This window comes from Ptychodera flava, chromosome 10, assembly GCF_041260155.1.
Source record: "Ptychodera flava strain L36383 chromosome 10, AS_Pfla_20210202, whole genome shotgun sequence".
In the NCBI taxonomy this organism is placed as follows: Eukaryota; Metazoa; Hemichordata; class Enteropneusta; family Ptychoderidae; genus Ptychodera; species Ptychodera flava.
Genome location: NC_091937.1, coordinates 23,716,624 through 23,733,567, shown reverse-complemented (window position 1 = coordinate 23,733,567; position 16,944 = coordinate 23,716,624). Strand labels below are relative to the sequence as shown.

The following is a 16,944-nucleotide window of genomic DNA, read 5'->3' as shown; positions in this document are numbered from 1 at the left end:
GACAAGAAAGACAAACTTTTCTTATACAATAATTATTATGCCACATTATTAGCTCTGCCAAAACATTTAACACAGTAAGTTGTCTTTCCATGATTATCGAAACGAAAAAAATGTCTTTCACCTCATGAATCATGTACCCAAATGTTCTGTCCGCAAATACTGATCGTAAATTTCTATCGTCCATCATTGAGTTGAACTTTGCAGCTTCAGTGAGTCAGAATTAATACAGCTTACCTTTTCACAAAAATATCTCATCGCACAAAGAATTGCCATCTCTTAAAGCACACACAACGATGTCCTGTTGTATATGGGTAAAACGGTATTACACGTGCCATCAAATCGCGATAACAAAAAAGAATGGCAAAAAAAGGTGGCGAACTATGCAAGTACCATAGCTGACTTGGTATCAATTGAGTGATATAAAGCTCCGAGGTGTTGGAGTCTGTAATAACCCAACCCTAGCTATCTTACAGTTATGACGATGACATCAAATATCACCGTTATTTAACCCACGGACAGCAGTACGCAATTAAGGACGCGCATACTGTACCTGAGAAACTGCAGATACAAAATCTATCTGTCAAAAAGTCATCTGAAAACGTCCAAAGCGTGTATAGGCAGAAGTAAATAAAGCGAACCTGATGTGTAGGACTTTCCATGGTGACTGCCAGGCCTAGCCCATCATAAAGTCGACAACAATTGTTTCAAATTTCTGGTAATGTTTCACCGAGTTGTTATTCATTTCAAGACGTGTCAACCGTGTAAACGGCGACTACGATCACAATATCTGCACTACACTAGCTATGGCTAAATAGTATGCGTATTTGCATTCCACTGATAATGAAACGAAGTAAATTCAAAAAGTTTTTGTCAGCTTAAACTTTCTATACGCAGATCCTGCATGGAGATTCATACATCTCAGAGAAGCTGAAATTAAGACATTATTTTGGTGCAATGAAGGATCTACAGATAAGATAAAATCTACGAAGTGCTTTGTAATTTTTAGGTGAAAATCAGTCAACGTTTAACATACAGAGTATTAACAATACATCAATTTTGTTGCAAAATAGATTGAATTGTTCTTGTACATGTGTTACATCGTGGCGAAATCTTCGAACTTTTTTCAGTTTAATTACAGCGAACGCAAGAATATTCGGATATGATATAGCTTCATGACTAGGCAAATGGCGAGCTATGCAACATGATTTTAAGTAATTTGACTTATTCTACTGATTGTTCAGCTCCTGTAAATACTTGAACACCAGGGACCAATGGCCTCAGCAGAGGTTTGGGACTGACGATCATGCTGAAGCGTGAAATGGTACGCTTACTACTACTACAAACTTAACAAACACGTCCAAAACAATTTTCACTTTTGAAAACATGCAGTGTACCATTATCATATATAGTTTTGTAAATTTGATTAAAACCAGAAAAATTTTGGTGCTTGCACATTGGATAGAGAAATACAATACTATTAAAGGGAAGTTAAACAAGGCTAACTTTTACACACGTGCTGTGGATACGAACACGTGGCTCTCCACCGATATAAAAAGAAACATTTTTTATCGAGTGGTTTCATGAGTTCTAACTGCAGTTTAATGTGCTCTCGATGTCACTTGCAACGTTCGTAAATTACACAAAAATAATGATAAAATACGAAATAAAATGAATCGACGATAAAAGATGCATTACTGGAAATATTGTTGTTAATGAACAATAAAGATAATCATGATTTCCGGGGAAATGCTAGGGAAATACTCTGTCATGCCAAACCAAGCCGGCACAAACGTTGTAGGTTCATATCTCGCGTAATCCCCCAAACGGCGGTGAAAAACACAAGGAACCTCCAAGAGAGAAATTTTGTCATGTACATCCTGATAACGTAATAAAAGATGGTCTCACTTGACGATGGCTATGTTGTTAACACCTTGTCATGATTGACATGTTTAGTGGGATGCGCGGCACGCGTCACAGAATGATGGTATATTCTACCCGTGCCGACAAAGGGAAAACGACACAACGAAGAATGATACTCGTGAATGGATAAAATTCTGTGGCAAGCAAATGCCGCGAAAAAAACATTAACAACTCCATACCAACTCTCTCCGTATTTCATCTATCGCACATCGTCTGCTTCTTGTGTGTTATGTTATGCGTGGCGAATTACTTGGTACGTTACTCAGTCGCTTGTTTTCCGATAAACGCTGGCCGGCCATGCTGCAGTAAACACTGTGATACACGCCGGCCGGCCGGCGGCCGTAATGTAGTGTTTACTTCAGCACGGCCGGCCAGCGTGTTTCGGAAAACAAGCGACTGAGGTACTTTATAATTGTGCGAGCCCATCATTACTTTATTATTTGGTAAATGTACGTTATTAATTGTCATCAGGCAGTTTTTACACTGCTATCCAATTTAGATATTACTGTCACTTTGTAACAGAACAGAAGTGACGAGTTCAGTAATAAAACCTTACGCGTTTTTCTATTTCTCGCTGAAACCACAGGTTACCCAGACAGTAGTAATAAGCTTATTATTGAGTTTTTCTCACCGTTTTCTCTATAAGTTCCTCTCCTTTTATTCATCAGGGTCCCTCTATGGATATAGGACTGTGTCTTCATGCTCTGACTGATCGTAGTAAATAGAATAAACAGTTATATAATCTCACCCAGCCTCTTAACTCTTTATTCATTTTACACCCATTACAAGGACGTTTATCTCTCATATACATATTTGTAATTAATTAGTCAACACAACTAATTATGCTAATCCGTGGACTTATCAAGGGTTGGTCAACATTGGAAAGATAGAGATGTAAATGAAAAAGGCACCTATCTTTCGCGATGTTGACCAACCAAAATCCCTGATAAGTCCACGAATGAGCATAATTAGTTGTGTTGACTAATTAATTACAACATGTGTGTACGAGAGATATACGTCCTTGTAATGGGGTGTAAAATAAATAAAGAGTTACAGAGGCCAGGTGAGGTTATATAACCATTTATTTTATTTACTCCGATCAGTCAGAGCATGAAGAAAAGGAGAGAAAATGATAGAGAAAACAGTGAGAAAAACTCAATAATAAGCTTATTTATACTGTCTGGGTAGCCTGTGGTGAAACGTGCAGCTTACTATAAAATATGTCTTCTTAGGGACCGTTCAGTTTTACGGCCGGGGGGGGAGGGCCATCGTAATTTTGGAATCCGCAAAGGGGGGGGGGGGTTATGGCTTTTTCACTGGTAGGAAAGGGGGGTCACCACATTTTCAAAAACATAATACTAACAATAAAGTTCACTTTATGCCATGGCCATGATCGACCCTCTTTACCGGCGGGCCGCAGTTGGCGGCCCACTACAATAAATATATATTATGTATTACCCATGACCCTCTTAACGGGCAGACGCCTTTGGCGGCCCACTCCAATTAGGTTTACTTCATGCAATGGCCATGATCGACCCTCTCTACCGGCGGGCCGCCTGCTGCGGCCCACTACAATACATGACTTTATGTAATACCCCACAGCAATCTTAATGGCTGCGCGCCTTCAGCGGCCCTGTCCAGTAAAGTCTACTTCATGCAATAGCCATGATCGACCCTCTTTACCAGCTGGCCACCTTTGGTGCCCCACTAGAATAAAGTTGACTTTACGTAATGGCCCATGACCCTCTTACCGGAGGGCTGCCTTTGGCGAACCACTCCAATGTGGTTTACTTTATACAATGTCAATGGACATGAGTTGTCTATGGAAATGAAGTGAAAAATTGCCTTGTAGTCGTCCTAATTAACAGACGTTTCAATGGTTGTGGCTGAGAAGTTTGTGCACTGGCATCTCTGCTACACGAATAAAGTGCGCCGCGTACCAGAGTTCAAATCCAAACCATGCGGGTAATTTTTTTTCGTCTGACAAAGGGGGGGGGGGGGTCATCTTTTTTTCACGAAAAATGCAGGGGGGGGTTCTATATTTTTTTGAACACCGGCGACAAGATTTTGCCGGCCCCCAGGCCGTAAAAACTGAACGCTCCCTTAGTTAGAACATTATTTTAGGTAATTTAGCTAGGTGTCTAAATTCGCTAATTTAAGATGCAGCTAATTCAAACTTTTCTCTATATTTACCATGCCTTCATAGCTAAATTAGGCTGCCAATTTTACTAGAAATCCAAATTCGCTAAAAAAGTATGCCGCTAAATCAAAGTGTTTTTCAGTATAACATGTTGATGAAGGTTTTCGGTAACTCTCTCTTTGGAATAGGTAGTGGCCCTGAAAAGGGCCGTTTATGGTTAGGTTGTTCACTCCTGTTCGAACGCAACGTCATCAATGCCTAGTATCGGCACAGTCTCTGCGTCACCATTATTTTCAGTTTCCAAGAAACCATGAATGATTTGGTTGTACTTCGGCACAGACGCTGCCAACATTACAACCCAATCCCAGTATGATTGGGGTAACGCGTCCCCGTGATAAAATCAGCGGGGTCCGCCGGGTTAGCCTCCCATGCAATCTGATTAAAATCAGTTGTAGAGTACGGCGACGTCTACTTAGCGTACGCGGTATTTTCTTGCTGTCGCCTGTGAGAGGCGACAGCAAGAGAATACCGCGCAAGTACACACGTCGCCGTACTCTACATCTGATTTTAATCAGATTGGCCTCCCTTGCAGGTTCCACAAATGAAACAGCCATGTGTGAATCCAGCTGTTTCTGGGAAATTGTGTAACCTCGTACGCAAGATATAAACAAGAGCCTTACATCGCATCGCAAATAAACTGTATCTAACGAGAGTTGTACCTTTTCCACAGTTTTTAGCATTTACACACACACCACACACACACACACACACACACACACACACACACACACACACATATATATATATATATATATATATAATATATATATTATATATATATATAATATATATAAAAGTAAGAAATAGCCACATTATAGAGCCAGGATTCTAGCAAATTTGAGTGATTTCTTGACCTAAGGATTTAAGGATTCAACCTCTTGAACGTGACTGTGCTTTAAAGGTCAAGGGGTATGTATACCAACAGTAGCCAGACCAACCATTTCACTCTGGACTTGGTTCAAGTCTGTGATTTGTGAATGTTTGAGTGGAGTGAACACAATGATTTGTATTTGCTTTCATGTGAAACGCGCGCGTGAGTGGACGCGATGAGTAGGGTGAACGCGATGAGTGGAGTGAACGCTATACAGCGGAGTTTCACCCGGAATCACAGTGAATCCGGCAGAAACTAACTCACTACTGCGCAGACTCAAACGTGACGCATTCAATCGCTGGGAAAACCTGGCGTGAGCTGCCAAATTCCGGATAGGTTTGTACGAAATAGGAGAGACACAAGAGAAACTATTATAAATGATTTTATTTTTTTTAAATTCACCGACTTGAACCAAGTCTAATTACACACCTGATTAAGTGCACTATTGTAGTCGTTGTAAAGTTACTCTGGCTGTTACCACTCCCCCTGTGCAAGTTTGTAAACACGCTTGAATAGCAAACATTGTTTACACTTCTAATGAGTGTCTAGCAACAGAGTTTGTGCTAAGGGTTTTCTCATGGTCTTAGGACTAATATTGTCGTTTCAACATTATACTGGCTCTATCATTGACCGATGCGGATCGACGGCGAAGTTCTCGGGCAAGCAAGTGTCAGGTGGTAGCATTGTAATTTGGTCATAGCTAAATGATGATGCAAAAAAAGGTTTCAAGATCCCATGGTCATATACTCTGATACTGCGATGCTCTGTATTAAGGTAGCGTAGAGACACATGCTGTCAACTTAATGAATGGGCGAATCGATGGAATATGGTAGCAATAATATATGTTCAGCTTGGAACGCAACTAGGCACACAAATGGCGACTGATAAAACTGGAGTGTTTGTGCGAACACGCTGTCATGAATCTTGGTTGTTGACTGAATATGTTCGGATTAGTTTCAGAACATAGCGTTGCATGATGACCTCAGATATAGAGGCAAAACCTTTGAGTGGCATGCATACTCCATAAATATAGAGTATGAAAAACAAGAGACAGCCAGATTCCTTGAATCGGAGAATCGGAAGGTTGTGTAAGCACCAGCACTGATGAATAAGGTGATCGTTAGCAACCTACACGTAGAGAGAAATGATTTGTGATGCAATATCCTTGAAAGTTCTATCCAATTCATGGTGATCAACTTTTGATGCATGTTGTATCTCTTCTTGAATGTACCTATCCGCACTCTCTGTCAGAGTATATGTTGTGTACTGAAGATTAATTGATTGGATAATATTCAAGGGCGACCAAATCACACATTACATCGCGGTAAGGATCAGTAAGAAATTTAAAAGGGTTAAAGTATTCATAACCCTTATACTATTATAAACAAAAAGCATATAAGATATAAAAAAGTAACAAAAAGGCATTTTCATTGGCTTTTGTAGACTTGATACATCGTTTTCTATCTTGAATACATTCGTCACCTATTATTCAATTAAAGATGCAATACACGAATAAAACGTCCAGTCTTGTTAACACTGAAATTTTAACATTCCTCGTACTCAACATGACTATATATGTAGTTTAAAATATTCCCTTTACATGTACCTCGGGTTATGAGCAACATACTTAATGATATAAAAAACACAATTCGTTTTCAATGGAAGAAATGTTTAAAATATCGATACGTCTAAACCGAAGGAGATATGAAGCGTAATGAAGGCGTTATATAGCACTACTTGTATTTTTGCGAGACTATTAACCCTAATTTTCAAAACATTCCCTTGTGACGCCAAAGAAATTACAATCAACTTATTTTAAGACAACATCCTTCTAATAAAGTAAACCTTTGATTTCTCTAAGATTTTACTAGTTTCATTTATTAATTGAAAATTTCAAGCTTTCTGCGATCGTCAATGTAGTTCTGTCAATAATAAATTATATCTCCAACATATGTTATAGACAGTCGTTAAATGATGAACAATGAATCGTCTATTTTTAAAACATTTTTCCTACACGTCTATAACTTTGAAAATATCATTGACCCGCTGTTTCGAGCATGCAGATTTCTAATTATCGCACTTCAGACAAGAATAATGGTATAAGCTAGCTTCGAGGAAAATTATCAAAAGAACATTATGAACCAATTTGAAATTGTCGTAAAAAAGATAAACCGCGTCATAGGACAAAATGAAACGGGGAATCGATTATTTTTCTCCGAGGAATGGGAACGGAATTGCGCGCAATGGTAAGAATAAATCGACAAACTTTAATTACATGTGTCTTTTGTCCTTACCACTTTTAGACAAGGGGTTGTGTTTACAATCAACAAACAACGCAAATGGATAGCATGTCTGCTAAACTTGGAACTCCTTAACGAATACTCAAACCCGTTTCATATCAAGCTTGATTGAAATCTCTTTATCAACAAGCCGTTCTCGATTTCTGCGTTAGTATTTTTCTGTATTCCTGTCTGGTGTATATAAAATTATCTAAGCATAAGATTTCTCGTTGTATAACTATCCAATTGAATGGGAATCTACCATTTCTTCTTGCGGGATCAAAATTCTAATGAGAGCGATTTTACCACAAACATAAAAAAATTGACTCCATAAATTCATGGAACAGAAACAGATCATAGTATTCTTATCTGTAGATATTATTTACCCCCACAGGGATTGGACAGATCTCTGGCTGGTGGCAGATGCATATGAATAAAATACACTTTATTATTATAGAACAAGTGGTCGTGATTTCAGAATGTCTGCCGAATCTTAGTTGAATGACGCCTTTTTTGTGGAGGGCCGTGCGTGGAGCAACATGTAAATCGCTTAACCCTTTGAGCGCCAAAGCCAATTTTTGTCGACTTATAAAAATATAGCCCAGTCAATTTTTTTTTAAATTTTCGCTAAATTCTCAATGAAAAACTGTAGCTAATGAAGTATGCTGTCAGTTGGTCCAAAATTATCAAAAAATACAGAAAAATCATAAAAATTGGTAAAATGTTGCACTAAAATTTTGATGGGAAAAATTTACAGCACTCAAAGGGTTAAAGTAAGACTCTAGAGTATTTAATTTTGTCTATAAACGTTTATTGAAACACAAAAAAAATGTACAGGAAAGTTTGACGACGATAATTATTTTGCAGCTATATCGCATCTTGTTATCATAAAAATGATTTGCCTTTAGGTTTATATTGTTAACTTTCATCTATTTCGCAGGCATAAATCGATTGGAATATTTCTACTTAAACTACAACAATGAACCAATATACAAAACCGTTTTCAAGCTCTAGTGTTGTGGCATATTTGTACTAGAATGAAGAACAAGTCACATGAAATCGATGAATTTTAGAATTTTAGACTGATGTAGAGGATGGCCGTTAACAAGACCACTGATGAGTGTTCATCTCTAAGGTTAATCGTGCCAGTTCACTGGTATCTGCCTTCAACAAGTTACAGTATCTTGAATTTTCCTTTCCTTCGCAACGCTCATATTCGGTCTGCTGGAGGGTCTTGAATTTGACAAGGTCTGCTTCAAAATCGCCCTCATAATTCCTTATTTTCTCCCATAACGTCATGTTGAAGTATTCATAAAGTCTGATATCATGGCGAGCTAACTGGCTGATTTTCGTTTCCATTTCAGGAGTTGTAGGAGGTTGGTACACTGTGTGCACTTTTAAAGGGTAATAAAGGATGTCCCGGAAGTCCCAGCACATCAACTGTTTCAGCAATATCAATGATTCATCGTAGTACTCCATTAGTAAAACCAAGTCGAATTCATTGTCGAGTCTATCCAAGTGTCTGTCCATGATTTGCTTGTCGTCTTCAAAAGGAATGCCAAAACGATTGCAGAATCCATTAGCAACCGATGCAACGCCTTGATCTTCACGATGCCTTTCATACTGAATGTTTACATACTGTAGAAATGGATTTGATGAGTTTGAAAATTCTTTGTAGTGACCAGAGAAGTAAAACCCTGACTTCCAGTGCGTGTAAGGAGATCTGATAATGGTGAAATATTTGGCGTTATCTATGACTGCATCTATTGCAGCGCGATCGTATCCGATGTGGCTAGCCATAAAGTTATATCCGGGAAAGTTACGGCAGTTGTATTCCTTTACAATGAGATTGCCATTCTTGTCTTGATTTATAAAACTCTTTTTGTCGGGATCTAATGCTGCAACCAAGTTTTTCTCCAGTCCGTATCTGTATAACAGGCTAGAAAGAGTGCTGCTTCCTGTCTTCCCTGTTTTTATGAATACAAAATGACGTTGTGGTCGACAGGTTATCTCGATAGGTGCTTTGGAGCCTTGGATATTTGTTATAGACTCTTTCGGCACTAAATTATTTTGTGTAGAACTGCTTTGTTTTCTGTAAAATAATGGAGGAGACATGTTTTCATGATCTAAGAAGGCAGAGTGGACAACAGAAATACGTTCAAACTACAAAGAAAACATACTTTGTGATGAAATGCAAACATATTTTATGAAAATAATTTTTCCCAGTGACACCTTCGACCGTGAATAAGTTAACAAGGAAAAGTTATCTGACAGGCTCTTAAGCAATCGTATCAAGAGGAACAAGTTGTTTTCGGACGAACTCTAGGAATCAAAAGCTGCCTTTTTTCTTGACGGTTGAATCCTTTGTCGTTTTGTAATAATTAGTTGAATTCGTAAACTTTGTCAAATGTGCTCATCATGTACTATCTGGAACACAGTAAGTAGCTTGTCATTGAGTTAACCCTTTGAGTGTCATTTTTTTCTCACCAAAATTTTAGTGCGACATTTTACAAATTTTTTATGAATTTTTTCTGTAATTTATTTGATAATTGTGAACCAAATTGACATAACATTTCATCAGCTACAGTTTTTCATCAAAATTTTGGCAAAAATTTGAAAAAAGAATTGACTTGAGGTATGTTTTGGGGCGACAAAAATTGACTTTGGCTCTCAAAGAGTTCACAATGCCTAGTGAAGTCGAACATTCAACCTCGCTATTTCTTTCTATTTTCACAGTGAAGCAGAAACTTGAAAAGGAATTGTGAGTAACTTACAAATCTCCCCAGTCTGAAAAATTCGATTGAAATATTGTCGTGAAGTAGAGGAAAATTCCAACGATGCATGTTACGGTAATGATCAGATATCTACCTCCGCTGGGCCCCCTCATTAGATATGACATTCCTGCATGATTTTGCAAATATTAAACATTTAATTTACAAGGGCAAGATGTCAGCTACAAAAAGCGTTCACAACATAGTCAAGTTATGGGAGAAAGATGTGCGGCAGGTCTCTGGCAAAAATAACAATAAAGAATGTCACGCTCTGAGCGTCAACGTCTAAAATGGTTTTTAAAATTTACATGTATGTAACTCGTAGGGTATCAGAAAGTCTGTATTTGGAAAAATTGACATCGTATTACAAGCACAATAAAACTGAGTGAGTATCAATGTTCTATGAAACTTGATATGTACATTAAAGATACTTCAATATAGCATTATTGAAGTCATTAAGAATTTGAAAAAAGAATACTTTTCTCTTTTCAGTAAGAATGTGGATTCTCTAGACAATAGGTTTTTGGAATGTTCAATTGCGTCAAAAAGCTGGAATAAGATGGAAATCAGTAGCATTACATATATAGGGAAGAGTTATTGATATATTACCATCGAATATTACCTTCACAGCAAGTAAAGTTAGTAACATCATAGACATAAAACGAGAAAGCGAGATGTCACAAATTTGGTTATCAAATGTTAATGTGCCCATGAAAAAAGTTAAGAATCGAATATACGGTACAATCTTGCAAAGGAGATGAACATAAAAGTTGAAGCACTACAACCATTTCAAAGAATTAAGCAATAAGAGTAACAGTCGATATATATATATATATATATATATATATATATATATATATATATATATATATATATATATATATATATATATATATATATATATACATTTTAGACGTTGACGCTTGGGGAGTGACATTCTTTATTGTTATTTTTGCCAGAGACCTGCCGCACATTCAAAAATTCTCTCTTGTCACAAAGATTCCAGCGCGCAAACCTTTTCAAAAAATATTTATCGTCAGAGTTGTTCTGTAGATCATTCTTTCTATGACCTTGATCTTTATGAGTTCAATTTCGAATATTCTATAAGGTCATGTTTACTACAATTCAAGTACGGATAGTTTTCAATCGGATTCGAACCCACAACATACGGCATCAGTCGCCTAGCTGAGAGGCCAGAGACAGAACACTCGGCTAAATCTCCACTCCCAAAAAAGAGTGGTTCAATAGCCGATAAGATAATTTCGCAAAAATATTATACTTAAATGACGAACGTCGACTGATCATATGAATATGGCGACAAAATTTCAAGAATGTCGATATACAAAGACTAATTCTAAACAAAGTCAAATTTTAAAGTCATTATGTCAGAAAGACTATCGGACGACAATGATATTGGCTGGACCTTTCTTGAATTAACATTATGCAATCATCGATAGAAAGTCAATATATTTAGATAAACGACCATGTTAGTCTATATGTCGCGATATCTAGCGCCAAAATTTCCGAGTTAGACATACTTGCCAAACGCTCCTTGTCAACATACACCACAATCAAGAATCAAGAAATTTGCGAAAATTTCATATAAGACGTCTTTTCAAAATCAAACCCGAATTTTTTGTCCTCATTCTCTCTATCGAAAACACATAAAACTGGTCAGATAACACGTCATTTGAATAATTAGTATGGGCAGCAAAAATTGAAAATCGCATACCTGCCATTTTCCGATGCGCTGTTTATCCGCAAATGTACTTCGTACAAAATGTAAAACGTTTATGTAACAGACACCGAGGTGGTTCTTGGTTCTTGGCATTGAATCGCCGAGGGCTGTAGGAGTTGGAGGCGATTCGAAAGCAAGAACCACCGAGGAGAGGTTGTTCTCAAACTTAATCCACGATCCCAAATGAACTATGACGATGTTTGAGTTTTATTTATAAGTGAAGACGAAATAGTTGGTAACTGTTCAGTATAATAAATCAAGAAATTAAGATCGAAAGGCAATTATTCTACACGTTGATTGCGAAATATGGATTTCATGTACCCCTCGATCTAAATAATCGCTCCAATGATAGGTTAACCGCACTGCTCTATTTTGCGCACATTTGGCAGGTGTTACATCAATGCATTGCGCATCGCAGTCACATGCTAATTACTGATGCAATATTATAGATTTTTACTGCACATAATAACGTGGAACAATTCTGGTTTCATTTCGATTTGGGTCTTGCTAGGCGCAGTTTATTTGACAGGGACTATGTATGAATAACCTGAAATACCTTAAGGGAGAGAGCGTCGGATAGTGACTTTTATGACGAGTTGCCATGGTTTTCACACAGAGTTTCCTGACGGAATTCGACAATTTGCAGAATTGTGGGAAGGGGAGCCAAGCAGTTGCCTGAAACATATAGGACCAAAATTATCGAAAAAGTCACAAAGAGAATTGTTCTAGCAAACGATGCAACAGTGAAAGTTCGCGTGTTTGGGAATTAGTATGCGATTCAGACTCACAAAATATGTTCGATGTAAATGTGCCCTACATCACGAACAAAAAAATTACAGTGGTCCATTTCCTTATTTGAAAGTGGTGCAAAGAACGAAATAGGCGTATAGAAGACGAGAAGCTAGAACATCTAAGCAAAATTGGCTCGTCCCTTTCAGATATGACAACTGACGAAATTAATTTTTCTCTAGACAAGATTCGATCAAGAAGTCGAAAAACGAAACGGTTCGGATTTCCTGGCAAAATGCTGTTACAGTATGAAATTGTTGTGTGCATACAAAAATACGTATCGGAACACGTAAAAAACCTTCAATTTTTGAATGTTTTTCACAGATTTGCAGAGAAGTCTTGATTGTGTCATGAAAATGCGAACCAAAACGGGGATTGGAATTCAGAAAAGACAGGCCCAAATCATAAGGAAAACATATTGTGGGATAGGAGACTCTTGTGGGACCATAAACCACAGTCCCTGCTTGACTCGCAAATTTACTGGTCTGGTTTACACTTTGCTCTCGGTGGTGGTTTAGTACACAGAAACCCTCGCCATAAACACTCCCAAATACATTTAAAAATAAATACCTTGAATATCGAGAGGATGTCAGTAAGTCAAACCAGGGAGGACTCAAGAGTCGACTAATTCGAAAACAAGTGACAAGAGCAGAGAACGTAGACATACCAGAGAGGTGTGTAGTCACTTTGTATCAACGGTATAAGAGTCTATGGTAATGAGATTTACGCAATGCACTTTTGTAATCATTGATAATTATTTTAACAGTTAAGCTGTTCATTGCTACTTATTTTACTACACGCTGAAAGAAATACAAAGAAAGCCTGTTCTTGCAATTTTGGGGGACTTTGAGTGTATGGCTCACGAGAAAGCTCTGCCATAAATAAATGTTATTTTTCCCTCAACAGTCCATCAAATAGACCTGACGATAGTTATTATCCTTATCCTCTGGCAAAACCCACAGCTACATGCTGGTATAGCATAAGAAAATTGGGTCATAATGCCCTCCACAGTACAATTGCCCGTCTCTGCAAGGATGCTGGTCTCCCTGGCTTGCGAACGAACCACTCGAAGAGCGACGGCAGCAATGCGTCTGCATGATGCTGATATTGATGAGCAGTTAATCTGTGAAGAAACTGGAAAAAGGAGTGAAGCCGTACAATACTACAAATGTACATATGATGAACAGCAACAGAAAGTTAGTAGAACTTCCAAGGTACGCACGTTTTGAACTTGAGTAGGGAAACTAGGTGCATGCTAACATTAAGCGAAGCGAAATGTACCTGTCGATGAACAACACAACAAGGAAGAAAGAAGCCAGTGCTTGGAGAGATGCAAGCATTAAATTTGATTTCAGTTTATTTTTTATGTGTATGTGTCTTCATCTGTGTTAATGAATCTTTTGTAACACGAATATGTTTTACTCGTAGTTAAGGAGATAATATTCCTCTAATTCTGAACTATCAGACCATCAAAGGAGTGGAAGAGCCACCAGCAAAAATTGCATGTACATCAGAGTCGAATGACCTGATCGAGCAAGGATGCTGTGGCAGATCGAAGACTATGGCAGTGGACACCAATAATCCGCCCTCAATTAACATAACATTAAATCTATCTCAATGAAACCTACATGCACATGTGTTTTGTACTGTTGGAATAAATAGAATTGTACAAACAAGCATTGTATATGGTTTTGTTTTCGTATCACAGGAAGACTGAATTTTTCGAGGGAAGGTCTAGAACCCCCGAAGGTAGTTTCAGAAATATCTCTAGAACTTCCAGAACTACCTTCGAGCACTTAAGTCTCAACCTGTCTTGTGCGAGTTGGAGGTTCTTTAAGAGAATGTCTTTTCGTTTGAATAGAAAGACGTCATGATTGTGGTTTAAATATAACGTCAATTCAGTTGATAACTCTGAATAGTTTGCTACATATGACACAATATTTGCAGCAACATATGTAGCATATACCTATATTTATCTTACAACGATCTCTCTCCTCCCCTTCTCTCCCCAGAAGGATACTGACGACTAGTTTCCTTTTACCACATCTCATCATCTCATAATTGTAATGTATTAAATCACGCACTACAATATCCTTTCATATATATGTAAACCGATATTACTTGTGCCATAAAATCGCGATAAACAAATAATTGGCAAAATAAGATGGTGAACTATGCATGTGTGCATATGCTAATGTGGTACTAGTAGAGCGATAAAAAGCACCGAGGTGAGGGAGTATATGACAACCTTACTTAAACATCGTGTCAAAAGGCCCGGGATCGAGATTAACTATGGTGTTAAGAAAATTAGGAGATGTTTCTATCTTTTTTTCTCCTTTAAAATTGCTATCGTTACATGAATATTTCGCAAGATTTTTGGATAAAGTGTAAGTGTATGGCGGAGGCATCAAATAACTTTGCTATTGTAACCCAAGATCAAGAGAACACGATTAGGGTCGTGTATTCTTTAACTTTAAACTACACAAAATTATTCTATCCACAAACAAGTCATCTGAAATCGTGTAAAGCGTATATATATAAGGTGAACCCTTCTGTAAAGTATGTTCCATGGTGACTACCAGGCCTGGCCCAACTCAGCTATCGTTATATTCGTGATCCTTTTTCTATTGCCTATTGTTAAACATTATACGCTTTCCGGGATACAACTTTCTTTTTTAAATGCATGTAGTATTTTTATGACTGTCCTGATATTCTCTATGGAATCATTTTCTCTGTATCGCACTCCCTACATTATAAGCCGGACTTTTAAACCCAATCCGTCTAAAGTTATGGTCCACTGCTCTGCCTTTTGCAGCACACAAATAAATTTTTCAATGACCTTTATTTGAACACGAGTTTTATATTTATAACAGTTCTTATCCAGGTTTTCGCAATTTGTATATAGAACTTATATTCATAATTTCAATGGTGTATTTCTAGTTTTCATTTTGTTTATAGTTGCTGTTTATATTTATATTTATATGTTTTTATTTATTCGTTGGTATGTTTATTTGTCATTTTGTCTTCCTTTTTATTAATATTTTTTTTCGCGAATGCTGTAATCGGACGAAAACCCGTTGGTTCCCGAATAAATGATAAATAAATAAATTAATTAATTAATAAATTGATAATTGATTAATGATTAGTCAATTAAAAAATAATAAAGAGTCCCAACATATTACTTTATCATTAGAAAAAGTGAGGCATTCTGTAATGGTCATTTCAGGAGAAAGTAATGGGACAATGACATTGAGGATGGATAAAAAAGCGTATCCGGTGCCTAAAACAAAGACAAATCAATATTTGCCTACTGATATGCTTAGTGTAAACAGGAGATTGTAAACAGAAGAAAGTGTGCTCATAGAAAGCAAAGTTTCATATGTACCAGCAGTCAGAAAAAATACAATGTAATAGTCTGACTACCCATACACTGATTCAATGTAATTGCTTTCTTAAAATCAGTTCTCAATTTTTGAAATGTCATTTATGTATTTGAAAGATTAGTGTTGTGTCATTCTGAAAGGGACATATGCGAAATTTTATTTCAACTTATAAATATAGTTGTGGTACAGTCCATCAGGGAAGAGCACCAGTACTGTCATACTTTGCGCTATGCATGCAAATTAAGTGTCGCAGTAAAGTCTGTTGCAGCTGTTCAACGAAGTAATAAAGGCGAAGCAACCATCGTGCCACTGTAAAATTGCTTTCAATTATAAAACATGCGTAACTTGTGGGGTCTCAACACCGGATGATACGGTCATTGAGGTGCCGTGTCAGAAATATATTTATAGTTCGTCCCATGTGAGTTACTATATAAAGACCAGATAGCGGCGATCGCTATAAGACTTAAATTACAATCAAATCGTCCACATACCCTAGGGTGTCAATTTTTGCTTTAAAATTACTTCTACATAAGTTCGTTTCAGTTGTGTAAAGTTTTTTTTTCTCACTAGCTCAATGATCCTGGAAAAGTCTGGTTTGAAAGTTGAACGACCCTTGTTGAACTGAAATTATAGCATATTAATAGCAGTGAGGACGGGATGTTTTAAAGCTGCAGACATGTGTTTTGATCCAACCATAATCCTTTTCGCGCAACAGACTGAACATGGCAGGTCATAATCGCTTTGACGTGGCAGAGGTTGCCAAAATGGGTGGTCACTCTTTTGGCAACATCAGCTTATATCTTCAATATAAATCCGAGTTATGAGGGACCCAGGTCCACGTGGTGCCCTAATGGTTTTATTGGAGTTGTTCTTCTTCCCAGCCAATTAAACGGCACAATTTCTATTCATTGAGATATAATGTGTCCAGAAAGGTCAAGACCTTATTGATTTCGCCCCTTTGATTGGATAAACCAAACGTCATAAATTTTATTT

General features: G+C 37.4%; 1 protein-coding gene across 1 annotated transcript; it reads right to left on the bottom strand.

The window, feature by feature from the left end:
• Window positions 1–8,292: 8,292 nt before the first annotated feature.
• Window positions 8,293–11,844, bottom strand: LOC139141455 (galactosylceramide sulfotransferase-like). Its single transcript, XM_070711067.1, has 3 exons — window positions 11,774–11,844; window positions 10,045–10,171; window positions 8,293–9,362 (listed from the first exon to the last, which is right to left on the bottom strand). Exons 1-3 carry the CDS (start codon window positions 11,778–11,780, stop codon window positions 8,372–8,374), a joined length of 1,125 nt encoding a protein of 374 aa, XP_070567168.1. The 5' UTR covers window positions 11,781–11,844; the 3' UTR covers window positions 8,293–8,371.
• Window positions 11,845–16,944: the final 5,100 nt, after the last annotated feature.